Here is a 26488-nt window from a genome sequence, read left to right as displayed (position 1 = left end):
ATAAATGCTGCGTTTAGGACATACACTGTTCAAATTACACATAGTAGTATAATCACAGAGAACCAAAAAACTAACAATATGAGTGCCTTTCAGGTAACGCAAACCAGACGTGAGTTCGCCATGGGGGGCACTGTCCGTGCGGACGCCATTGTTGCTGCAAGCGAAAGGAAATTTCACAAGTTTGTCGAAGAGACCTTTGAATGGGCTACAATAGCTAATGCATTAAAATGGAGGATGATGCAGAGGAACCAAGTAAGAGAGAGAGAGAGAGAGAGAGAGAGAGAGAGAAAGTATATTCACGTGTTGTGCTGTTGATGCACTTGTTTAAATACTAGCGAGGGACATAATTCGTACATCCTTAATTCTCAAAAAAAAAAAAAAATAAATAAATAAATAAAAATACATAAATAATAATAATAATAAAATAAAATAAAAAATAAAAATCTAAGAATGAAGACCAAGTACTTATAAGATAGATCCTCGAATATTTCATTGATTGAAATTGTATTTGAATTTCTCACGCAATTATATACGTTGATTCTAGTATCCAATTAACTCTGAGAGACCAAAACTTGCCATCGAAGAACTGTTGTCCCTTGGGTAAGTGGGCATTTTAAGAAATTCCAATATGTATTGTGAATGAAAAAGGACTTTCATTCCTTTTAACAATGACAGATGTTTAACTGCGTCTTTAAAAAATTTAGATTTTATAAAACCCAGTCTTTAAAAACCAATTTAACAGTTTTCTAGCTTGCATCCGATGTTGAGACTAAAGTGTATTCCTAAAGCCCAGTTAACTTCATTCAATAATGTACACATTATTATTTTTTATAACAGCAAAAAGATCAGAGGACATAACGTTGTCTGGGGAGTGGAGCAATTTATTCCTACGTGGGTAAAGACGTTATCAAAAGAAGAAATCAAGGCGGCGCTTGATACGAGAATCAAGGGTGTTATCAACACATTTAAAGGGAAGTAAGTAGTGTGATGATTTAATGAAAAATGCGATAGATACATGGTTTTCATGTGTAATTGTGTTTGGTGTGATTGAGGACACAAAAAGGAAAGTCGTAGTCTTTAACACATATATTAAGCGCTTGTCGAAAGGACGTGGGATAATTTGTAAAAAAAACAATACAAAAACAGATGATTTACGGTTTAACGTGCAGTACAATACATTAGGCACTTTCCCATCAGTAAACTACTCAAACGTGGGTGGCAGTTTTCGGAGTTAAGAACGCTCCTCGGTAGCTCATTGCTTCAAGTGCACACCTTAGTTTGCCAAGTCGGCAAGGGGAAATACATGTGCAGCATTAAATCATCTTTTGATTACAATTTATACAGAGCGTTTTAAAACGGGGTGTTGGTTCTTTTTCCGAAATAAAAGTATACCTTCTTCGCCACATATTAGTTTATCCCACTGGGACGTAAACAATGAAATCATCGCTGGCCATGGCGACTGGTTTGAACAGAAGACTGGGGACAGGTACATTACAGAGAAGATGTTTCAACAAATCCACGCCTTAGACCCCAACGTGAAGCTGTTCCACAATGAGTACAGGGTCATCAATGACGGCTCAATAACAAACGTAAGTGTATTGTTTGACTGTGTGTGCTTGTGTATTTGTTGGTGTGTGTGTGTGTGTGTGTGTGTGTGTGTGAGAGAGAGAGAGAGGGAGAGAGAGAGAAATGCTGACAAATTGTTCCAGTTGAAATCTACAGTGAACTATACAAAAAGTGTTTTCAGTTGATATTCTGCCTAAGCCTTGTATGCGTTTTTAAATGTTAAAAAACGTGAAAGTGTATTTTTAGGGAGTCAAACGAAAAAGGACTTATATATCAAATGTTTGTGCCGATTAAGTTGGCAATTTAATTACTTATCCAGGCATATGTGGACATGATAAAGGAATATCAAGCCAAAGGTCTCCCGCTGTCCGGCATTGGAGTGCAGGGACATCTAAAAGTTGGTCCTCCAGATATTCTAAAAATACAGGTTAGATATATTATGGTGAATTTAAAGATTGTTTCATGACACACAGCATATTTTCAGTAGACTGCAACCTTTACTTTGTTTATCGTGTATAATTTTATAGTTTAATTGGAATTAATTGAATATTCATTGTGGCACATTTCAACTCAGGTAACTTAAGTGAATGAATACCAAATTCCGTGCTTGTTTATTTGAAAAAGTATAACAACAAAAATGATACACTATGCTGCATTTCTACTCTCTAGCAAAATCTTGATAAACTTGCCCTTACTGGGCTACCCATATGGATAACAGAATTAGACATAGAGGCAAGCAACGTTGCCAAGAGGGCGGATTACTATGAAGATGTGATGACCTATCTGTTTAGTTACCCCGGGGTTGAGGGTATTATCTTGTGGTCATGGCACGACAATGGAGGTAAAAATGCTAAAGCTGGTGCTAATTTGGCAGATGGACAAGGGGACAAATTTAAGGTTAGTTGTAAATGTGCACGAAACATCTTACACAACAGTTGGTCTTAGCTATTTTCATCTATTTTGATTACATTGGTTAAAATGTGTAGTAGTTCCTTGAAATGAAAGAACTTCAACACTAACTGTCGGCTTCAGCTCTTTCGTAAAACCCGACCCAAGAGCATCAGTTTTTTAGACAAGAAAAGAGGCGGTTCCTATTCACCAAGTGTAACTGCATACATTAATAACTTCTCGTTGCTACAGCTTTCAAACTGATATGTAGATGTAGAACTGTGTATTTTGAATAGATAAACGTCAGTGAACAACAAAATTATTTAACAAGAATCGGAAAAATAAACAAAACAAAACATTTTTTTGTTTTCCAGCTGAATCCAGCAGGAGAAAGAGTGAAGCAGTTGATGACAAAAACATGGAAAACCAACCAGGTTCTCCAACCAATTTCGAGGTCGAGCACCCTGAGATTGAGAGGTAAAGCTTAAATGACATTTCAAAATATTTAGCATGTTTATCATAAAAAATGCTTTTGATAATTTAGAGCTATCCACTGTTCAGTAGGAACAACAGTATTGCTTTATCACCTGCAAGTACCGGTGTGTGAAAGTCTGAATTAATGCACATTAAAACACGTGATTGATACTTTATAGCCAGTCAGGAAGAGAGAGAAAAAAAATTCCATATTGCAAAAGTAATCTAAAATGGAACTTCACACCATGTTTTACAATACTTGTAGGTTTTAAGGGTGAATACACCATCACAGTAAAATACAACGGGTCATCAGTCGCCCAGAAGAAAATAACACTGGGGCAGAGTGGGGCAACCGTTAACCTTCAAATTGGAACCAAAACCACGGCGTCCGCCGTACTGACTTGTGTGACCAGATGGTCGAAAAACTCAGAAATTGGCGACGACAAGCGGGTCACTGCTAGCTGTAAGGATGGCGAGATTATGACAGGCTGCTCTTCCAAATCGGTGGTCAGTATGATTTAAAATGTAACGGGTTCAGGGGGAGTGGATAGTTAAAGGGTTTTTTTGCACATGCCATCTATTTTAAGTCCTGTTGGGGTTAATTTGAATAATCTGACGTATATATGAAAATAACATTTACAAAAACCAATTCATGGAAAAACGAGATGAAAGTATCAAAGGCGGATAATGTTGGTACGACGGATGCTTTTGATAAACCACAATTTGACGTTTTCATTCTAGAATGACCAAGAAACGAAAGACGGGGAGAAGTTTTCATGGGATACAGGAATCAAACAGCGAGTATGTCAAGCTATAAATGGATTCGGTTCCACAGCCCCTGTTCAAGCCATTGCCCAGTGTTGTAAGGGCCCTTCTGATCTACAGTGCACTTATTCAAGTTCACGTGTTTCTAAAAATGGTGATGGTGAACAGACCGCTGCCGTTTGTCCGACTGGATATTTACCAACTGGTAAGCATTGTTGAAAAAGCATGTAAAAGGCAAAAACTCCTTATTTACAATACGGAGTACTTGTATGATAATGAATGCTAACACAGTTAGTTTAACAGCATAGCCGATGTATGGTGTCTTTTGAATGATATCTGTAGTGATAATGTTGTAAAAAACGTAATGTCACATAATACACCGCTATCAAAAAACAGGCATTAAATAAATTACGAAGCAAAATTTATAGTATAAAAAAAGTATGGAAATCGCTATTCCAGGGTGTGCAAGTCGCTCTGCTTTTTCGTCTTCTGCTGGTGTTTTATCCAAAGTAGACTCTCGTTCTTGTGTAGCTGAGAACGATGACCTTAAAAACCCAAAATACGGTAAGTAGGCCTACTCAGAGCAGCGTGGTGTGTGTGTGTGTGTGTTTGGGTGGCGTTTTTATGGCAAATAAAATCCAAGAAAAACTAGTCACTGTAAAAAAACATGAACCAAATAAATGTGTATATATAAGTGAACTCAAAGGCGTGACAGTTGATAGGCCTACCTGTACGTGTAAGTCAAGGAAAATTGGCTACATGTAAGATGTTTTCATGTCAATATGCCATGACCGCCTCAATTATCGATTACATTTTTTCAGGGGTGTATTCCCACGCCGCGTGCTGCAAGGCCAGCGGACTCCACTGTGTCTCCAAATCTTCAGTTCGAAGTGATAGTTTTGTCGGAAACAAAACCGCTGTAGCGTGTGACAACGGCTATGCTGCTACAGGGTGCAATGCCTACAATGAGTTCGGAGGAATCGCCGGTGCCTATATATGTAAATGCATACTTTTTGATTAAATTCTTTCAAAGTCTAAGACAAATAAATTTAACCATGTTTTACGCTGAGAGGGAGTAGAAAGACATTGGTCGGATCAGCGCTTTTTCTGCTGTGTTTATATTTGCCTTAAATATCCTGATTGAGAAAAATGAGAAAAAGAAAAATGATTATTTGATTTTGATTTGATTTGAGTCGTCCTTGAAGCTGTACATTTAATTAATTTTACCGTGGTTTTGAATCTTTCAGCTAACCCTTACTGCATTGCCGTTAATGGCAGGAAGCGGGATTCACCAAACCAAGGTGTCATCGCTGTCATCACGTGCTGCCGCCTATAGGGAAAGAAAAATCGCCTGGCAACTTTCATTGCCATTACCACTATTTGAAATGATCCATTTATTATCATGATTTCGAATAAAACAATTAAAATAAATAAATAAGATAAAATACGGGGTATCTGGTTAAATATAATAAACAAAGCTCCTCTATCTTGTCTGCCTTATCCCTGCATTTCTGTCGTTCAATATGCAATTTCTGTTCAAAGATATGTGAAATACATGTATAAGAAGACACTGTAAAATAACGGGACTCTTTCATTCATGGTCAACTAAACTGATATTATGGCAGTAAGTAATCATTGATTTCGAGGTTAATATACCATGTTGTTAGACCCTCGAAAGAAGCCTCCATCATATTAAAAACAGTTGTTATCTCTTTAACTAATCACACTCTTCGTATCTGTTGCAGAGATTTAGTCTCAACAGACGACAAACGCTATTTTTGAGTGCCCTCTTTACAGTTCCCTGTGCTATAATATATATATATATATATATACATAACACGATTTCTTTAATTCAAACACGTTCAAACTCGTAAAGCTTTCTTTTAAAACTCCCCAAATTAAAAAAATACTTAGCAATTTAACCAACTTTCTGCATAAAGCACTTGTGATCCGTATCACCCCTTCCTGACACGTTATGTTGAAAATCTACTTACTCTTTTAAGGAGTGATGCATTCAGGTCTCCTGTTTTTCTGTTTTTTCTTTTACCTTTAGTTTTTTTTATACTGTTGCCTTTTGTTGTACATCTATTGAGCCGATGGGCGTATGGCCCAAAGCAAAAGAAGAATACTACCGGTAATTATAAATGAGTTTTCGTGCTAGCAGTCGCGCACAGACACGGAAATAACCAGCAATGGCCTAATACATGTAATCCTCTTTTTATGTAAACTTCAACCAGTCCGTGTTTGATCGTCTATGTAAATAACACTTTGTGGACATATTCGCCGTCTAAATAGTTACAGATAGAAGACACAAGTACGTTATTTAAGCAGCGGGATTGCAGGGCAGGGTATACTACATTTCACACCTGATCAGGTTAGTATAAATTGTATTTTATGAAGTAAATCAATTTTTACTTGATTTTATTTAAAGATGTACATCAAACATAATTTGCGACCTGCTTGATTTGTAGATATGGTTTCTTTATTTTGGTGCAATTCGGGCTTATAATTTCGAGTGTCCGACAATGCTTCACAATAAGTATGTAGTTAGTTTCTAAGAAAAATATTTTAAGAAAGCCACTGATCTAACAATAGAAAAGACGCTAAAGTTGGGGTGAATAGGTTTTATAAGGGATATTTCTTACAGCTATAGTATGCACGTAAGATTGAGTTCTATATATTCACGCTGAGTTTGTTTACTAAAGTGTGATAACGTGAACGTTTGGGAGACATCGTGTTTGCCGTAGCATTTTACTTAGGATGTAATCATGGAGAATGTCAAAATCCCTTACAGCCAACCTTGACACTTCTCCTAATACAGAGGTAGGGATACAGTTATAGTTCATTTTAAAATATTATATACAGGTATGGAAAACCTCTTCGTGTTTCTATGGGTGACAGCTGTCGTCACCCCACTGCTGTCGGGCCAAGAACTTCTGCAGAATACTGGGTTTGAAAACGGTAACTTCCAAGGCAGTTGGTCGTGTCGGGGATGCACCTTGGGACGGTCCAGTGATAGTCACACTGGGCTATTTAGTGGCAAAGTGACAAACAGGTATACGACTGTTTTCTTCTGCCGTTTGTTTTTGTTTGGATGAATTTAGCACCACTGATTGGATATAACAGACATCAAAGGCACACGCTACATAACTGAGACTTACATGTCGATGGTTTAGCTGTGGTTTCCTATATATATATATACTTAATGGTTATTATTGAAACACTTCCAGAAAAGCAGAAAAATGCAAGAATCGTTGCGTTATGGTGTTTGGCAGTATATATTTTCTATACTTGGAACCACTTTTTTTGTAATAAAAAAAAAAACGAGTAAACAATTATGGATTTTAAAAATAATATTGTTATAATTCTCAATTTATTTTTGGTGATCTCATTAAGACGAGCTTACTGGTCCGGCCCCGCCCAAACGGTGTCACTCAACAAGGGCGCCTTTTACGAGTTCAAAGCCTACGTCAAGTTATTGAACAATGAGGCGGGGGTTCTCCACACCAGATTGGAGGCGATAAGACACACTGTTTTCACCGATGGTAATATCACATATAGAGAAACGGTTTGGTAGCTGTGACAGGGAGATGTAGTAGCTTTTAACGGCTAAAAGTGACAAAATTGAGAGATTTACAGAAATGTCCTCGGTAGCACATCCCATCCAATATAAATGTTTTTCGTTTGCAAGAGGTTATCAATATTTCTGCATATTTCATCTTTTACAGGGGCGGATCCAGATATATTTCAGACAGTTTTCCAAATTACCCCTGTGGATCCACCCTTCATTTTTGACATTTTTGTCTTCCGATAGAAAAAATTAGATGCCCGTCAATGTAAACTTGAAAAATTCTGACTGTCTTCCGGAAGACCCAGTACACGGCCTCCATCCGCCCGTTTTATTGGCTTGAATTAGAATTTGATATTGGCATTGTCTTTGGTCAAGCATAGTTATATCTCATCTCAGAAAGTTTGAATTTGAAATATTTAGGTAAAGATCAATATGCTTTGATTGGCATCAGTCCCTACATGAGAACAGCAGATTCTTGGAGAGAAGTTGGTGGATCGTTTAGGGTTCCTGGTAATAAAGGTCAGCCTCTCTCTCTCTCTCTCTCTCAAGAAAAGATTGCACATTGAGAACCTTTCTCTCACACTCGTGTCATGTTCTTCTCCAAAGTATATTCAAATGCATCCAGTTAAAACAATTGAAGACAACTTTATTGTCTCGTCTCACAGTCCTTTGGCAATGATCCAACTTAAAGGGGGCGTTTACCAGCAGGGCCCCATGCGTTTTTACACTGTATACGACTGCTAACGTATCTTATCTTATACTTTTATGCTAATTCAAATTGGATAACACTTGCAATTTCACCTTAATCGCTGTTTACTTGTAATCCGAGTTATACTGTGTGCATGTCTATATCAGAACGTCTCATTAACTTTTCATGATTAATACTGCAAACAGCCAGTCTGGCTGTATTCTCTGTATTCAGCACCAGTATGTTCATAAGAAAAAATAATAATAAAGAATCTTTTTAAGGGAAAAACTAACTTTTTTCTATGCTTGCTATTCAGACATCAGAAGTAACCAGATTTACCTGCAGGGCTCCGATCCATCGGTGTCTTTTCTCGTCGACAGCGCGTCTTTGAAACTGATTCCAGAACTTGGCAGAAATTGGAAAGCCGATGCTCTTCAAAGAATTGAACAAATCAGAAAGGCAGATATTGCCATTAAGTATGAAAATATTCCTCTTCTTTCTTTAAATTGAAGTTAGTCTTAATTGAAAATAAATGTTAAAATGGTATTTACCGAGTATGATTACATTTTACAGTCAATAGTAGCAGAAAAAATTACCCTCTGCCAGAGCCACAGATTGATTTTTCACTACATATTCACAGATGGCTCTGGTTAATTTATGACACTTTACTTCTCGCGTTAAAGAATAATACTTAAAATTAATCGGAGGCCCTGGTAGAGTGTCTTTTTGCCCCTCTTCGCGTAATTCTATGTTTTGAAACACAAATGACAGGCGACCCATAAGAGACTTGACTTATGCCTTTACGAGTGGAGTGTTTTTGCTTTTACATTAAACAGACATGCGCCTAGGTTTAACAAACAAATCTCTGGACATTTATCATGGGACCCAAAACCTAACCTTGACGTTTCTCAATAACCATCAGAATTGAATTAAAAAACGCGTAATTCCGCCTTTTCGCGGAAAAAGCTCATGTCTGAAATAAAAAAGATAATTTTCATATATTCTGTCCAATAACAGGTATAAGATGAATTTTTTTATTTCGTAGTTTGTCAGTTGGTGCTGAATACAATTTAAAAGACGTAGAAGTTCAGGTAAGTTAACTTCTGTAAGGGACACGTCTAGTATTCGTCTAAGTCAGTGTGCATTAAATTTCTGTGCACATTTAATTTCCAGGACGGGCACGTTATATGGTAACGTGTAGAATCTCAAACGTGTTTTCTTAAAATAATTTTTTTAATATTTGTTAGAATGGAGATAAAAATTATAAAAACATGCAAGAGTCTTTTCTAGGTTTCTATGCAGATTGTTGACACTTTTGTTTAGGCAGTTTTTGTTCGTTATATATTTAAAAAAGGTAAAACAAACCAAGAGTCAGTTTGGATTTGGCGGCACGGTGAAAGCTAGCAAATACGTAGAAGATAATGCATCAACATACAGAAAATTTGTCGGGGATACGTTTGAGTGGGCTACCTTGGAAAATGCCTTAAAATGGAGGATGATGCAGTGGAATAAGGTATGCTTGGGCGACCATTACAAAGGACACGTTTTAGATGGCTTCATGTGCAAATTTGGAGAGTCTTTTCATAAAAAAAAAGGAGCACTTGTACATGGCTTTAGAAACTATGAAATATATTTTAAAAAATATCGAAACAAACTGTAGAATAGTCAATATAGAACATACAGTAACATTGGCTGCTTTGATTTGTTAAAACCTAGTTGTAGTACTGGATCACAGGACTCCGAATTCTACCTTCTTAACAAGGTTACATAATATGCATGTGTACCATGCATATGTTGGATATAATATTCAATATTCAATAGTAAGGTATTCACCAAGCTGCATTTGGAATACTACTAACCGATACATGTGTACTTAACATTATTTTTAAATACATCAAAAGGACCATTATTGCATGTATTGTTGGTTCTTGTACTTTTTCAGGGATCCATCAACTATGAGAGACCCCAAAAAGCAATAGCTAAGTTGTTGTCGCAGGGGTAGGTATCCGAATAATACAGTTACAATATTTACATGTTTCATGTTTACCTGTATATACTTAATACATATGATGCAGAATAGTCGGAATAGAAAGTAACCTTTGCATTGCTGTTTGTTAAAACAACCCGTTTCCCTCTTTTTAGTATATTAAAGATCAGTATGTCCTACTGCTTACTGTTACATGTAACTGTATAAGTAGAAGACCCTAACATTCGCTTTCGATGAATAACGTCTTCGTCTCTTCCCCCTTCTTTAATGATAATATGTAAAAAATACAAACAACATAATAAGAATTATTTTATGCATTCAAACGCTAAATCTCAGTTTGAAGATCAGAGGCCACAATGTCGTATGGGGCGTAGAGGAATTTGTTCCGAGCTGGCTTAAGACAATGAATGCGGATCAAATAAAGTCGGAAATTAACACTAGAATTAACGACGTGGTTAGCCGTTTTAAAGGAGAGTAAGTACACCTCATAATCTCTTCCATTTTGGTCAAAATGAATATTTGAATAAGTAAAGAATTTTAAAATCGACTTACGGAACCAAAGCATATATATTTGTTTCGTATTTGAAGGGAGAATCAGTAGGAACGAAAACATAAAAACAATACATGGCACTTTTTTGCCTTTCCCCATGAATGTTCGTGTTTAGTATTTTGCAAATACACTCATTCTGTAATTGACCTTCCAATCTAACAAAAAGACGGTAGACGGTTCCTCCAACTTATCAAGAATTGTTACACTAATGTCATCGTTTTTAATGTGGCTATCTATCGCACATCAGTCATATACTTGCTATTCTATAACTTACAGAAAGCCGTAACAAAACTTTCGTTTTCGTTGTACAGCTTACAACATTGGGACGTAAACAACGAGATCATCGCTGGAAAGGGCGACTGGTTTGAGAGAAACACGGGAGATCGATCCATCACAGAGAAGATGTTTCAAATGACCCACGCCATAGACCCAACAGTCAAACTGTTCCATAACGAATACAATGTTATCAGCTCCGGAATCATCACTGATGTATGTGACTCGTTTTCCATCAAGCATTTTAAATCATTTTTGATATGCCATTTTAAATACACTTTATACAGGCTTGTAGGAAGCAAATTTGAAATGATGTGTGTGTGTGGGAGTTAAACTTGACAAAAACTAAGGGGGGGGGGGAGCTCTTAGCCTCCCTGCTTTTACACGTAGAATGAGGTGGTTGAAAAAAGTGGGTGGCGAAAGCCCGCCCTAGGCTCCTACGCTTATGTGACACCATAGTGCAATTAATTACAATACCTAAGAATTGTTTATGACTACATGAATAAAAACACCACGGATCATCGTGAGTCTGTACCAAAGACAAGAAGACCTGTATTTACACGTTATGTAAGTAGCAGTATTCTTGGTTATTTTTACAGGCATACGTTCAGATGGTCCAAGATTATTTGGCCAAAGGTCTGCCGCTGTCAGGTATTGGAGTCCAGGGGCACTTTCCCGCTGGACCTCCAGATATTCTCAAAATCCAGGTATACAGTCCACGTGGATGGAATTTTACACATTTCAAAGATTTAGAAATTTTATAAAGGAGAATATCACCTTATACATTTTTGATCTATTTTTACATCTGAATACCAAATGGTCATCTTGAGTGGATGCTATTTCTAAACAAAGACTTCTTTTGCCTTACTTTGCTAATTTCTTCTCAGCAAAACTTGGACAAACTTGCGCTCACCGGGATTCCAATATGGGTAACCGAACTGGATATAGAGGGGAAAGACGTAAACAAGAGGGCAGATTACTATGAGGATGTAATGACGTGTTTGTACAGTCACCCAGGGGTCGAGGGGATAGTACTCTGGACATGGTATGATGACGGAAACGCATGGAGAGCCAACGTAAATATTGCACAGGGAGTAGGGGATGATTTTAAGGTAAGCTGTTGTTATTGTGTAATATTCCGTATTGACTTTTTTGAGAGAAGTATGATGAAGAATAAAGATAAAGGTAAAGATGCGTGTTTACTGTTTATATACTTATTTGCAATCTGTTTACGCTTTTCAGTCAATTTGATCTTATAATTTGTTACAGCTCAATGCAGCGGGACAGAGAGTTCAGCAACTGATGACTAAAACTTGGAAAACCAACCGCGTTCTCAAGCCGTCTTCGAGAACGAGCACCTTGAGACTGAGAGGTAAGGTTAATCCACGAGATCAACACTTCTGTAGCAACATTGGCACACACGTGTAGGTACATGGCCCTTTCCAACCCCACACAAAAGTTTCAACAGATTCTACGATAAGAAACATTTTGAGTTTCGTTTGGATCCTCTTGAAGTCAGGGCTCCGTAAGTCGAAAGCATTGCGAATGGGCGCAAGCATGGTGATTCCTCGAAAGTGCAAAACTCGAAAGCCTCGTAATTCACGATGCTTTCGAGTTACAGAGCCCAGATTAGAAACTGAAACACAAAGTACACCTATATTGTACAATGTAACTGGTCTTAGTGAAATGTTCTCCAATATGTTGTCAATAGATTTTTGTATTCTTTTTGATGCACGCATTTTACAGTATTCAAGGGCGACTACACCATAACTTTGAAATACAACGGATCGCCCATAAATGAGAAGAAAATAACCGTTGGAGACACCATGCAAATTGACATGCACACAGGTTCCGCCCTTCCCACAAGTGCATCTGTGACAACGACCAAACCAGTGCCACTGTCGTCAGGACTGACCTGTGTTAATAGGTGGTCAGGACATTCGGACATCGGTGATGACAAACCTACCGACGTATCGTGCAATGCGGATGAAATCATGACTGGGTGTTCTTCCAGGGCAACCGTGAGTAAATTAAAATTAGAAAAATATTTTTTCACGCTGGATTGAAGTTTTTTAAAAAGTTAACATTAAAACAGATTAATAGTAAAATATAACAGTATGTTTAAGTCAGAACCGTATATCAGGTTCTGTTCCATAACTTTTGTTAACTAGGTTGTTGCAAAAGGAATGTAACGAGAGGTTAGGATGACCCCATTCTTATCGATCTCCACACGTTTGATTAACCATTATTTGGGAAATGAGAACCAGGCACTTATATTACAAAATTCCCTTACAACATACCCATTTCTCATTTGACAAACAATTTTTAAGGAACTCTTTCCTTTCCAACCCTAGGATACCAGTAACATTATATAATTATGTATAAATGAAATACACATAATATTCATTTGGTACTTCTAGGATAATTCAGCACTTAGAGACGGCGAAGTATACGCCTGGAATGTCGCCACGGGAAGACGGGTTTGCAGGGCACACAATGGGTACGGCTCCACGGCCGCTGTTCAGGCCATTGCCCGATGCTGCAAGACGATCTCACAGCTTCAGTGTTCCTATCACAGTTCGCAAGCGTCAGAGAAAGGAGATGGGAAGCAAGCCTCAGTGGCCTGCCCCAGTGGCAAACTACCGACAGGTGAAAATCATTTCTATCGCAGGTGTAATAACATCTAATTCATATCTAATTCATGTGTTTTCAGACTGTGAAAGACATTCAAATTACTATCCAATTTTAGGTTGTACCACACACACCTACCACAGGGATTTTGACGGGTCTAACCCCAAAATGGACACGCGCTCCTGTGTTGCGCAAAATGACGGCCCACACGGAGGTGAGCGTTATATATCGGAATATACCTAAATAATGAAATGGGATACGGTGTATGTAGTATCCATTATCAAACGTCAGCGGTATGCCTACAATATGAAGTCTGGACAATCTGATTTTGTCCATGACAGTGCTTTGAAATATGGTTGGTGAATATGGTGTCTTACAGGTAATGCTGCAGATATAAGAATGTAGTACTCTCGCATTATCTCTCCCTCCTTAAAAATTACAATTTTGCCATTATCGATATAAGAAAGAAAACTTGCATTTCAAATCCCATCAATAGCAATTTTCTTCATCGCAGGTGTGTATGCCCACGCTGCCTGCTGTGAGGCAAGCGGTCTGTCGTGTGTCACCAAACATTCTGGTCGCAGTGGAAACTTTGCCGGCAATGTGACCTACGTGGCCTGTGATGCTGGGTACATTATCACTGGGTGTAACGTCTTTAATGAGTTTGGCGGAACTGCAGGAGCCTTTACAGGTAACAACCCTCCCACAAAAAGGCACTTGTTTTTCACAAATTTAACAACTTATCAGCATGGAGAATATATGATGCACCGTTTTGTGCTATTGCCCTATGCTATATATGCACCTTATGAATAACGAAAAACGTTATGCAGATACCGTTTGGTTAGTATGCTTATTATATATTAAATAACATAGGTACAGTAACCAAACAGTAATTTTTCACTAAAACGTTGCCCATCACCATGCAAAATGTGGATATTGCGTAGGTAATTAAAAAACAACTAACAGAAGTATTCTACATGTTGCAGATACCTGGGGAGGCAATGCCTACTGCCTTGCTATAAATGGCAAGAAGCGCGACCTCCCAAACCAAGGAGTGAAGGCCGTGGCGACCTGCTGCAAACTGTGAGAAACGAACGACAAGAAATCAAATGCCCATTGGAGGATTCCATGAATTTATGAATAAATTGAATTCTGATCACAAATAGCGATAATAAATAAATAAATGATAATAATAATAAATAATTATAAATTGAAAAAATCCACATGGAATTGATTGGCATCATGTTTATATAGTCAGCAAATTTTCTTCATCACAATGGACAAGGTGAGCATCAAACAGTTCAAAATATGCCCAACTGTTACATCTAATAGGATTCAAATTTGACTTCAAAAATTTGCCACAATTTAACTCCTTTCAGGCGTTTGAGGTGCCTTAAAAGCATTCTTCTTTGGCATTTTAAAGGCAATTAATTTACCAATACAGTAAATGGCAGAGATTAAAATTTTAGTGGATATGTCTTTTAAACTTTAGAATATTAAGTTCAACGTAAAGTCTTCGTTTTCCATGTATGTCTGTTATGTTTATGATCAGAATAACATTTAGATTTACTGAATTACAGAACAAAGCAAATACTTGTCACATACAAGTACATCTATTCATAGCCAATAAAAAAACTTCTCAGTTGCAAATGCAATCACAGATGTCTTCTCTATCGCATTCAGTCACCTCACTCAAACAGAAAGTTCAACATTTCCTCAACAACTCAGTACTAATAAAGTACGGGTAACTACAATATATAATCCAAATAATAAAAAAATTTAAATTACGTGTAAAATATCATTTCCAAATTCAATAATCAGGCTGAATAAAAATAAAAAGTTTTAAAAGTAACGCTTGTACATAAACAATTAAATACTGGTATAAGAGCAGATCTGATGTTACAACAAAGAGACTAGTACACGCATGTTTTACATAAATGCAGCACTGATAAAACATTGATAAAATGGTCGACCAGGAACGTGTATTTCTCATTTACCTGTACAGCCAATATGATCTTAGAAAATCAACCACTTTCTGACTGTGGCTGCTAAAATTCTATTTTAAAATTTGAAAATAAAAGTAAGTCTTTTCTTCCTCTCCTTAAAAAAAGGCTAGAAGAAATACTGGTCAAAAGGTACTTTTCCACAACTGCATGCTGTTAACATGCACAAGTCTTGTTTTTTAGATTCTTACATTGTCTTGTTTTTTTTTTTAGTTTCTTTCAGTGTAAATAAGCCACTTGAAAAAAAAATCCTCAAGTCACTAAGTGACATCCTTATTCAGTAAGGGCAAATCTGACTGGTCTTTAGTAATTGAAAATTGGTTTTGGTCACTGGAAGTATTGTTCTCATCTACATTTGACTTTTCATCCTGGGTTTGCACATTACTCACACTAGTGCCTCTTTCAGGAAGAGTTTGTATGTTCCCTGTGGAGGCTGCCCGTTCCCTGTGGCTCTCACTGACAGCATCAATCAAGTCTTCTGACACACGGCGTTCAGCACTAGAAGGGGGATGGGACTTGCTTCTCTCAACAAACCTCTGGATGAAACATGAAAAAGTTCTTAATTTAAGTTAGGTTGATCTCCTGGACAGGAGATCAACTACAAGAAGACCTTCAGTATGGTTGTCTTCTGGATAAAACACAAAAAAATTCTTAATTTAAGTAAGGTTATCTCCTGGACTGCAGATCAACTGCAAAAAGACCTTTTGAAAGTCAACCTCCAACATGTAACCTAGTATTCGATGGAATCCTGATTGAACAAGTCCATTCTTTCAACTACCTCCGGTCAATATTGACGTTGGATGGAAGTTGTGAAAAGAAGATAAGAAGAAGAATTGAATGGCAAAAACTAGTTTCAATCAAATGATTGCAATATAAAGATCGAGGAATATCAATGGTGCTAAAAATTACACTTCTCAAATGTTTTGTATGGTCTATTCTTTTGCACAGTAGTGAGGCATGAACTCTCTTGGCTCCAAAGACCTAAAACACAGAGGCTGCAGAAATGTGGTTCTAATGTCAAATGCACATCTCATATAATGCTCATGAAACTAACATATCGGTTCTCAAGCGAGTTGGACAAAACTGACAACAACTCAGAATTATAAAGAAAAGACAGATAAAATTCATCAGACATGCCAATAGAAAAGGCCAACTCAAAGACCTTATCCTGGCTGGAAAGATTCCATAGAAGAAAACTAGAGGCAGACAAAGGCTCCTGTTCCCAAACCAACTGAAGAAAAACACAGGAATGAATAATCAAAGAAAAATATGGGACAAAGCAAGAAATTGGACACTGAAACTGGCATCATAAGTCGCTGAGGGTTGATTCGACCATGGCACGAGAGAGAGAGAGAGAGAGAGGTTTCCAAACTTTATAATTATTATACTAGGAAATAAACAAATCAAGTGACGCTTTCAAAAGTAAATAATTGAATTCTCTCTCCATTTACTCACGATCACCCCCCCCCCTTCACCTTGTTAATTAATGCATCTTAACCAAGAAATTATTTATATATCATATCTACTTCCTTGATCTTAACTTAAGGATAACATGTACATGTAAGTAGATGAGTGTCAATAATTAAACCATCTTCAACTGCCAGTTAGTTTTAAATGCATGCTGCCCAGAGTCAATTGAAGAATCATGGTTTCATTTACTATAGTGAATCCAACATACCCATTTTACATATGCCCAATTAACACAATGATTTTTGTCTCTCTAAATATGATGTATATGTGTATGTGACACACCTACAGTTCCAGACAGTTTTTCTAAGTGTTTATACAATGCTCCACATTCAAAAAGTAATCTGCTCGGCTTACTTATTATATGTACTTATGTAGAAAAAATTAATGTTTTCCTTCGATTGTAAATGCTGATTTGAATATTAAATAATAAAAGTTTTAAAAGGCTTTTTTAACTGTACAGGTACTACCGGTAGTAAGTACCAGTACTAGTGCCGTAAAGTTCTTGTACTGGTTACATAAACTGTTTAGCATAAACTACATGTATACCCCTGTACATGTGCTGTACGGTGTATACCACTACAGGTATATACTGCACAAGTACAGTCTTGTACAAAGTGCCCATTATCTATAAATTGAATTTTGTAACTCTACAGGTATATCTAAATGCATCAACTGTAGAATTTTATCAGCCCAGGAACTTTAATAAATAACTTACAGGATGCTTGTGAAGTAGTGATGGATTCCTTGCCGCCTTGGCCCTGGCCACCTGTATCCTCTTGTGTATATCTACATAGACGTCTGTCTCATCAACTATCTCTTCCTGAATCAGCTCCTCTATCACATCTTCTAGTGTTATGACACCAAGAACAGTCTGTAGTGATAAAATATTAACATTTTTATCATTTTAAAAATAATTTAATAAATCTTATATTTCATTATTAAAATATTGACAATAAGTATTTTAAAAGTGCATCATATTTTACTATGGAAAGACTAAATTAAAAAAAAAAAAAAAAAAACAGGTGCTCCACTACATTTTTGGGTTTAATGTCTGTGAAGTTTCAATTCAACAGATTGAACACTTAAATGCTCTTACTAGTACTTGTGCATTTGGGGAAAATGATATTATTATGAAAAATAATGATTACTTCCAAATATTCATTGACTGTTTGCAAATATTATGAAAGGTGGTGTTTTATATGATAACATGTTATGAGTTTTTGGTATCAAAATGTTAGAATACATTCACAAAGCAAAAGATCTGTATCTGTCTAAAAAATACCATACCTGTTTGGTAGTGGCAGAAGCAATTTCCTCCTCATCAAGCTTAGCCAAGACAACTGACAGATGTGCTATGAAAGAAAAAATTGTAAATGCACTATCAGATATAGCAGCATGTGCATCTTAAATATTTACACATCATTTAATGATTTAAAACATTCATTTAGCATATTTAACCATGATTACATATTCAACAAAAAAATTTAAACACCTGCCCAATTGAAATATTTAAGTTTACAGGCTAATTATTCATTTTTTAATGTCTGAGAGCTTACAAGAAATCTCAAACGTCTCATTTCAGTTAGGAAATGCACCTGGCAAATAGACTTGTCTGCTTGAAGGGCTCATTTCCATTGAAACTATTGATCCAGGTACATGTAGAACCATCAACCCTTTACTCCATGAATGCAATCAGTTTAAAGTGTCTACTCTTGTTTCAAACATTCTCGTATAATCACCAAATTTTCTGCATTCAACCAGTTATCAACACCAGAAGGAGGCACATTTAGCCGGTTGCACTCCGCAGGAGTCCCGTCTGAGTTAGACTAACTACCTAGATTGGCAGTTTTGTTGGGAATGAGCCCTTAAAGCTTCACATAAGTTACCTTTTCCCAGTTGGTATTCATTGAGTAAATCATACAGTGGTTTGGTTTCCTCTATGTAATGCACATCTCTCCATGACTTTGTGTTTTTCAAACTTTGTATTGGCACTTTATCATCTGGATCCAGAGTTATTAGTGTCTTGACTAGAAGAACTCCAATTATGTTTTCCTTGTCCCCGTCATAGACCGGAACTCTTGAATGAGAGGCAGTTAGAATCTGAAATGTAAAATAATTGTTTATCTGGATGAATAGTACCTGTGCATGTACAGGTTTATACCAACTCATGTACATGTACATCAAAGCATCAATTACGGTTATAACATCAATTATATTTATTTATTTCTTTTATTATGGCTTTTACACCATTTTTATACGTATGCAAGATATAAATCTAAAATACTAAATAATATATTAGTACTAAGTGCAGTATTATGTTTCATTAAAACTGAATAATTCTAAAGAATTAAACAAGGCAGCAAAGCTGTCAAATGTACAGACAAAAACCAGAAAATAAAAACGCAGGACGTAGGATACTGTCAAATCTGATGAACTAATGTATTATGCTTACTGTAACTCCATAGCCAACATCAAATTCTTATTCTGCATAACATTGGATTAGGATGAAAGTAAAATGTGTATCAAGCATTAGACTAAGTTCCCATACTTAGATCAATCTAACAGGATCAATCCAACTCCAAGCAGTGTCCAAAATAGGGTTTTCTTCAACTTTCATGCAATAAAACATAATACTTAACAGCATAATGACCATCAAATTTTTTATAAAAAAATAAAAGTATCATGAATATTCAGAAAATGTGATTTGGGAAGGTCTTCAAGGCCATGGACGTTCAGAGTCACACTTTCAAAATGCCAAAAAGTAAACAAGAGATAACTGTACTGAAATGATTTTCTTTCCATTTTCAACACCTTTTTTAAAACAAAATGATCAATAAACTGTCATTTTTAAATGTTCAACTAGGAAAATTGTTGACATAGGAAAAATATCAATAGAACAATTTTCAATGTCCAATTTGCTCCATTTGCAGATGCTGAACATAGTGAATGATTAAATCTGACAAACTGCAATGATGAGTTCCTTTCCATTTATGATACTTTATTACACAATGCACAATATTATAACAGGTTTACCGTCATTTTTATATAATCAACTAACAATATTGTTAAGAAGCAGAAAATGTCAAAACAACACTTTTACATATCTTATTAGTTCCATAATGAGACTGTTAACATGCCTAAGAATTAAATCTGAAGAAATAACAATTATATACAAAAATACAGAAAATGCACAGCACTTCTGGTGGATGGGAGTAAAAAATCACATCTTGAAGATGCTAGTGTTTGAAAAATAATTTAAAAAAAAATTTAAATAAAACGTAAAAAATTCCAATAAAGCTGCTATTCAAACTTTTAATCTAGCTGTATTAACTTGATATTAATAACCCCACCAAGTTTGAGAAAAATAAAGCACTGTTATTCATCTATAGCATGTTGGCATAACACATTTTTTTTTGTTGTAAATTTATTTGCAATGTTAAACACCATTTATCTGCATAATTATCACCAAATCCTAATTTTGTGACACAGTTAAGAGAGCTAAACCTATGGGACTTTACAGGGAAATCTCAAAGAGTGTTTTATGTAATCTCATTTAATGGCCAATTGAAAATTAATGAGTACGCAAGTGACTTTATAGACCTTCAAGGGATAATAACTCTTCGTTTTGGTCAAAAAATGAATTTTTCCGGAGTAAACAACAATTTTCCCATACTTACCAATGATTAATGAATCCATTTTTACATTCAAAGTTAGTCCCTGGTTTTTTTCTAAAAAGTTTGGTTTTTTGTTAAAATCTCTTAAGAGATTTTAACAGAGTATAGCCATCAATGGAGGTCACGTGGTCTAAAGACAAGCTCAGATATCAGAAAAAGTAGCTATAACTGCCATTTTTGTGGTAAAATGGAATATATTACATTTCTATGAGTTATTCACAATGCTTTTATTGTGTAATTTAGATCTCATACGAAGAGTTATTATCCCTTTAATTTAATTAGTGATCACCCAAGAAACAATTTCATAGACTGCCATCCATACAGTACCATCATATAGCACAAATGTGTTATAGGTGTTGCATACATGCTGAAAAAAGTGAAAAAACAGCATTACTTCCCTATAAATGACCCGATCATGCTGATTTTCAAACTTGACCTGCGTATTATAAATATACATTTGTTCTGCAAGTTTCAAGCCAAAAGGTAAAATGGTTTTCCACTTATCATGTTATCAGTGTTGCATATATGCTGAAAAAAGTGAAAAACAGCATAACTTCCCTAAAAATGACCCGATCATGCTGATTTTCGAACTTGACCTGCGTATTATGAATATTCATCAGTTCTGTAAGTTTCAAGCCAAAAGGTAAAATGGTTTTCCACTTATCGTGTTATCGGTGCTGCATATATGCTGAAAAAAGTGAAAAAACAGCATAAATTCCCTATAAGTGACCCGATCATGCTGATTTTCGAACTTGACCTGCATATTACGAATATTCATCAGTTCTGTAAGTTTCAAGCCAAAAGAAAAAACAGTTTTCCACTTATCGTGTTATCGGTAAAAGTGCACGGCAACGGCGACGGCGACGGCAACGACAGATGCAGATGACGGCTATATGTACAGACACATCTGTGTCTGTACATAAAAATGTAAAATATATGCAATGAACCTTATTCATGGTCAAAAGATCCATCTTATCATTGATGTCTAGCATGAATACATCCTTCAATGGTACCATGGCATCCTTGGCAGTTTTATCTCTCATCTCCAGGGCCCCCTAAATAGACAAATCAATATTTCAACAGTTGTGAGTTGAGAATACAATTGTGTACTGTCTGTCAATGGATTCAGAATGACATGTACATGTACAGTACTTAGCAAAAATAATATGTAGACTATTACAGGGCCGATTTACATGAACAATGTAGATGGATAAGAAAAGTGACATCTGACACAGAAAACAAGATTTTGACTATGAGGTTTAGTGCAATGTGATGAGTATATGTACATGTACCAGTATTAGCACATATCCATACATGTATATGTATACAATATATACACTGTGCTAGTACTGTGCATGCATGTGCAAGTGTGTAAATGGCCGTTTTCTGCCTCATTCTTGTATATAAAATCAATTATTTCTACTCTTACTTAAAAAAAATCTGACATTATTCTGATACACAGTATCTAATTTAATGTGAAAAATTTGTATACAGTATATTAACCAAATATCCATGCATCATATATTGTACATGTACAATGTAATAAGACGTACAATATGTGTACCAGGAATACACATACATGTACATTTTATCCTACCTTAATGATGAGTACTTCATCAAGGGTAAGTTTCTCCTCCCTTCCCTCCTCACCACCCCCAGCTTTATCAGCATGGAGGTCAACCAGTACCCCGAGTTCCGCTCTGCGATAAAACGTGCCATGCTCTTTGCCTAAGAGCAGATCCAGCAGCTTTGCTATTGGCCAGGCCACAATGAATAGCAGGAACATCAGGGTATAGACCAGGCTGTGTGATATATTAAAAATTATTACACAAAGTTGTATAGACCAGGCTGTGTGATATATTAAAAATTATAACACGAAGTTAAATTATTAAAACCACCAGTCAATATTTTAAAAAGCTGATGCAAATTCGTATACTGGGGGAATATAATTAAATGAATGAATAAATAGTTAAATAAATAAACATAACCAACAATGAAATATATGCATGTTAAGAATCTTAAATTTACAAAATATAGTTGATAAAATTATACAATAATATTATATGCTGGTACATGATTAGTATGTTAAATATTGCCACAGGTTTGATTAACAAAGGTAAAAATAAAAATAAATCTTCATTACATCACTAAACAAAAAATAGTTGACTAAAATCTCTTATAAAACGTTTTGAAAAAACATTTTTGTAAGGGAAAGTAAAATACAGGTAGTACAGGCACATCCATTGGATTATGAAATGAACTCTACTTACGGCATCATATAGGCCCCAATTGCCAAGCCAAATCTTGTGCATAATGCCTGGGGGAAAACTCTGAAATGTATATCAATATATCCCATAAAGCTATTACATGTTCCCATGTGAACAGGAAATCAATTCGCTATAATTTGACATCAGAAAGGCATACACAGATCCATATGGAGAATGGTGGCAAGAAAAAATTCTAGAAAATGTATCTAATTTGAATGATATAAGCAATCAGATACCATTTAGCAATAATGGTAAGCCAAAACACTATAACTAGACACCAAATAAAACAAAATTATGTAAGTTAATGCATTTAGCAATAACGATTTTTCAAAATTACATTTAGTAATGAAATATTCATACTCTCCAAATAGTACCACAGCTGTAGTGGACACTAAGATTGCAGTAATGGGTCCGGATACCCTGTCAAGACACACTGGCATGGCCTCCACACACGCTGAGTTTGCTAGCACCAATGTTACCTAAAATTAAAATGAAGTAACATAAATAAATATAAAATGTCACCATTAGAGACAATTTGGTATTGCAAATAATAATAATATATTATATAATATATTTATAATATATTTATATACACTGTGTGTGTGTGTGTGTGTGTGTGTGTGTGTGTGAGTGAGTGTAACTGAAGCCAATTTCTGCATATTTAGTGAAAAAATGGTAATTTAGCTAATTTTTCTACAAGTAACATGGAAACATTTAGTGTGTGTGTGTGTGTGTGTGTGCATGCATATGCTTGAATGCACTGATTGTAAAATAGTAAATTTTTCTGAAAAACTAGGGAAATATATAAGAGTCCAATATAATGTAGCTTCCTTTGAATTCCGCCCTTGTAACATCTTTATTACCAGTAAAAGATGATGCCTTTTTACAATGGGAAGGATTCGTTTAGCATATTTCTTCTGCTGTGGGCTTCCAGCTTCCTTCAGAACATTCAGACTGATTTCATCCAGTGACAGTAGACCTATTGTCAGCCCTGACATTAAACCTATTAGAATAAGAAAATCTGCATCAATTCATTTTGAAAATTGTAAGAGAGTTTATAATTATTAGATGTACATACACTTATCTATGCATAATTTGCTAGTCTAACATACCTGAATTGCCAGTAGGTCTTAAACTTAAAATGAGGGTTTGCTTCTTACATTTTAACAAATGAGCTACAAAACAAAATAATACTGTTTAAATATGTATAATAAAATGTTTAATAATATCCATATTCTAAGGCAAATTTCAAGACCAAGGGAGTTTTTTTTATTTTAATTTCATGTATGTCCCACATAAATTTCCAAAACAAACAAACAAACAAACAAACAAACAAACAGTTTTTAATTAGTGAACACATACAGTTAAGGCCTTGTTAAACATGTTACAGTGTAATCATTTTCTGTCAGACCTGCAACTGCAGAGATTAAATACATGTATATGGAACATACTGGTATTTTCCATCATGACCCGACAAAGGGGGGGGGGGGTATGCTTCAGTCCTTATTTGTACATGTAGGCTTATGTAGGTGCACAGGCAACAAATATATGGAGGTTAACCATTTAAAATCGGATCGAAGTGATTATATGACGGACGAAGGAGTGACTTGGGATATTAATCCCCCTCCCCCCCCCCCCCTCACGCTTCAACCCCTTTGTACGGGCACTGAGTGCCAATTAAGCGGGGAAGAACATGTACAATATAAAGGGCTATATATACTGCTAGTTAACGTGCCATGAAGCTAAAGATCGCTATGAACTAGGCCACTCAAAGGCAGTCCCATAAGGTATATCGATTAACTATCGATTTGCATCTACTGGCATAATTGTTCGTATGGACAGCTATACTAGCTGTGCAACACTGACATTCCGAGAGGGCGAGCACCGCTTGGTGCTTATTTTAAACGTTACACAGTGGAATGCGTGCCTCATCAAATATAAAATGGTGCGTTCAGTTTGCACATCTGCTTAACATACATGTCTAACCTTTAAAGATTAACAACAGTTACCTGCAAACAAGACACAAAAAATATAACCGAACACGTAAAGCCAGAACTCCGAATCCTGAGCAGTGAGTTTCTTCTCCTCCAAGACATAAATGGTCCCGTTGCAGGACACGCTGTGCTCATCATGTAGGTGACATGCCAAAACCTTTTCCTCCATTGAGACAGTCATTTGTCTGCTGGAACAACGTTAAGCTGGCTGGTTAATAGCGAGTCTTGTTATGATGTTTAAGTGAATGTTGTTCCATGCAAACATGCAAAACACCGGCTCCATCTACCGGTAATATACATGTACGTTCATTATATCCTTTCTCCGGTCGTTTTTAAACTGAATTCCGTTTTTAATTTCGGGTGAATGAAAACATTACAAGCAACAAACAACGCAGCACATTGTTGTCTCCTTCAAATAATTTAGGATTGAGGTTATTAAAAAATACACCTACACACCTATCTTAGTTTGATACCGGTGACTAATGGTTTCGCTTTCGTTTCCAGGTAAGCGGTTTCGTTCTTGAAAGCGTTTTCTCCAGACTGTTTCAATTTACTTGAAATGGGAAGTACAAGTGTAAAGAAAGTACAATTCAAATGCATGTAAGGAGTGATAAGATAATGTTTAGTTACATGTAAATTACCCCGGCCATGCCTGTTAAGACATACCCAGAACACCCCTGAGCATGCAAGTAGGGACATGTACAGCTAAAATTTAGTAGACGATGAAACATTATTCAGGACTTTATAAGTCCCCAATTTTCCTGTGATTCATCCAAACAAAAAATGCCTTTTTTAAAAATTTGATATAAATTACTTTTACGAGGCAACCAATATGGAGTAGTCGTCTTTAGACTGCCTATTGAAGATATACAGGTACGTCTTATCTTTCTTAATATTAATGTAATTCAAAGCAATGCTCAAATATTTTTGATTTTTGCGATGCAGAAAACAAAAAGGATTAGATTGTGATCTTAGATTTTTTTAAAACATTATTTAATTGGTTTTCAACTAAGAGAGTTATAACCAGTAATTGTAATGCCTATAAAATCCCCTTTCGATTTATTCCATAACTAAAATAAATAAATTAGTCAATTTTTCAATAAGGGGGGAGTTTCTTAGTACTTAAAAATCCTGTGTATTTTATATTCATTTAATTGTGATCTTAGAATTTTTTGGAATATTTTTGAATTGGTCTTCGACAAAGAGAAACATAACCAGTAATTGTGATGCCTTTAAAATCTCATTTCCAATTATTTTAAAATTACTAAAATAAATAAATAAATAAGTGAATAAATTCAATAACTAGGGAAATATTCTTTGTACCTAAAAACTCCCCTTTTGTATTCAAACATGGGAAAACTGTCTAAAATGAAAATTAAGGCTTAACCAAACAATTGGGTGAACACGTTCTGACCCCCCCCCCCATCTGACCAGTAAATACAAACTTTAAGTAGGGTGAACTGGGGGGCAAGTATTTTTGTTTCTTGAACTTGATTTAAAAAGCCCTGGTGGTAGAGTATTTAAAATAAGTTTCAGATGTTTCTGAATAGAAATCATGGGACCAACCCCTTTAAAGAAAAATAAGTAAACAAAATATATAATAAACTGTGCAGAATAATATTACAAATCTTTTTTTTTTTGTAGTGTTGTAAGTTTGGTCTTTCAGTGGATTAACAAATCAAAACAT

General features: G+C 35.8%; 3 protein-coding genes across 3 annotated transcripts; 2 read left to right on the top strand and 1 right to left on the bottom strand.

Annotated features, from left to right (window-relative positions):
• The first annotated feature begins 97 nt into the window (after positions 1-97).
• Positions 98-5179, top strand: LOC106167223 (uncharacterized). The gene is made up of 12 exons (XM_086999424.1): positions 98-252; positions 545-600; positions 838-975; positions 1412-1589; positions 1886-1993; positions 2236-2463; positions 2829-2931; positions 3194-3435; positions 3670-3898; positions 4153-4257; positions 4515-4691; positions 4941-5179. The coding sequence occupies exons 1-12, from the start codon at positions 121-123 to the stop codon at positions 5027-5029; spliced, it is 1785 nt and encodes a 594-aa protein (XP_086855550.1). The 5' UTR covers positions 98-120; the 3' UTR covers positions 5030-5179.
• Positions 5180-5891: 712 nt separating this feature from the next.
• On the top strand, positions 5892-15048 carry LOC106167222 (uncharacterized). Its single transcript, XM_013545944.2, has 18 exons — positions 5892-6067; positions 6559-6748; positions 7090-7238; positions 7685-7783; positions 8269-8428; positions 8998-9043; positions 9307-9465; positions 9895-9950; positions 10276-10413; positions 10801-10978; positions 11362-11469; positions 11650-11874; positions 12032-12134; positions 12509-12783; positions 13183-13411; positions 13512-13607; positions 13908-14084; positions 14380-15048. The coding sequence occupies exons 2-18, from the start codon at positions 6561-6563 to the stop codon at positions 14478-14480; spliced, it is 2487 nt and encodes an 828-aa protein (XP_013401398.2). The 5' UTR covers positions 5892-6067; positions 6559-6560; the 3' UTR covers positions 14481-15048.
• Positions 14988-25031, bottom strand: LOC106167221 (uncharacterized). The gene is made up of 10 exons (XM_086999425.1): positions 24817-25031; positions 23671-23810; positions 23168-23286; positions 22811-22870; positions 22138-22342; positions 21488-21595; positions 18753-18966; positions 18154-18218; positions 17582-17737; positions 14988-15932 (listed from the first exon to the last, which is right to left on the bottom strand). Exons 1-10 carry the CDS (start codon positions 24980-24982, stop codon positions 15657-15659), a joined length of 1509 nt encoding a protein of 502 aa, XP_086855551.1. The 5' UTR covers positions 24983-25031; the 3' UTR covers positions 14988-15656.
• Positions 25032-26488: the final 1457 nt, after the last annotated feature.

This window comes from Lingula anatina, chromosome 1 (genome assembly GCF_051362555.1).
Source record: "Lingula anatina isolate TDL-2025a chromosome 1, LinAna3.0, whole genome shotgun sequence".
NCBI classification, from domain to species: Eukaryota; Metazoa; Brachiopoda; class Lingulata; order Lingulida; family Lingulidae; genus Lingula; species Lingula anatina.
Note: the sequence above shows the minus strand (reverse complement) of the source record. Positions and strands in the feature narration are given on the sequence as shown.

Coding starts and splice junctions, on each gene's coding strand:
- LOC106167221 (XM_086999425.1), bottom strand. CDS start 24,982: ATGACTGTCTCAATGGAGGAAAAGGTTTTGGCATGTCACCTACATGAT. Junction 21,596..22,137: donor ATGAAGTACTCATCATTAAG/GTAGGATAAAAT, acceptor TTGTCTATTTAG/GGGGCCCTGGAGATGAGAGA. Junction 18,967..21,487: donor ATCTTTTGACCATGAATAAG/GTTCATTGCATA, acceptor TTTACATTTCAG/ATTCTAACTGCCTCTCATTC.
- LOC106167222 (XM_013545944.2), top strand. CDS start 6,561: ATGGAAAACCTCTTCGTGTTTCTATGGGTGACAGCTGTCGTCACCCCA. Junction 8,429..8,997: donor AAGGCAGATATTGCCATTAA/GTATGAAAATAT, acceptor TTTATTTCGTAG/TTTGTCAGTTGGTGCTGAAT. Junction 12,784..13,182: donor GGTGTTCTTCCAGGGCAACC/GTGAGTAAATTA, acceptor TGGTACTTCTAG/GATAATTCAGCACTTAGAGA.
- LOC106167223 (XM_086999424.1), top strand. CDS start 121: ATGGGGGGCACTGTCCGTGCGGACGCCATTGTTGCTGCAAGCGAAAGG. Junction 601..837: donor GAAGAACTGTTGTCCCTTGG/GTAAGTGGGCAT, acceptor TTTTTATAACAG/CAAAAAGATCAGAGGACATA. Junction 4,258..4,514: donor CCTTAAAAACCCAAAATACG/GTAAGTAGGCCT, acceptor ACATTTTTTCAG/GGGTGTATTCCCACGCCGCG.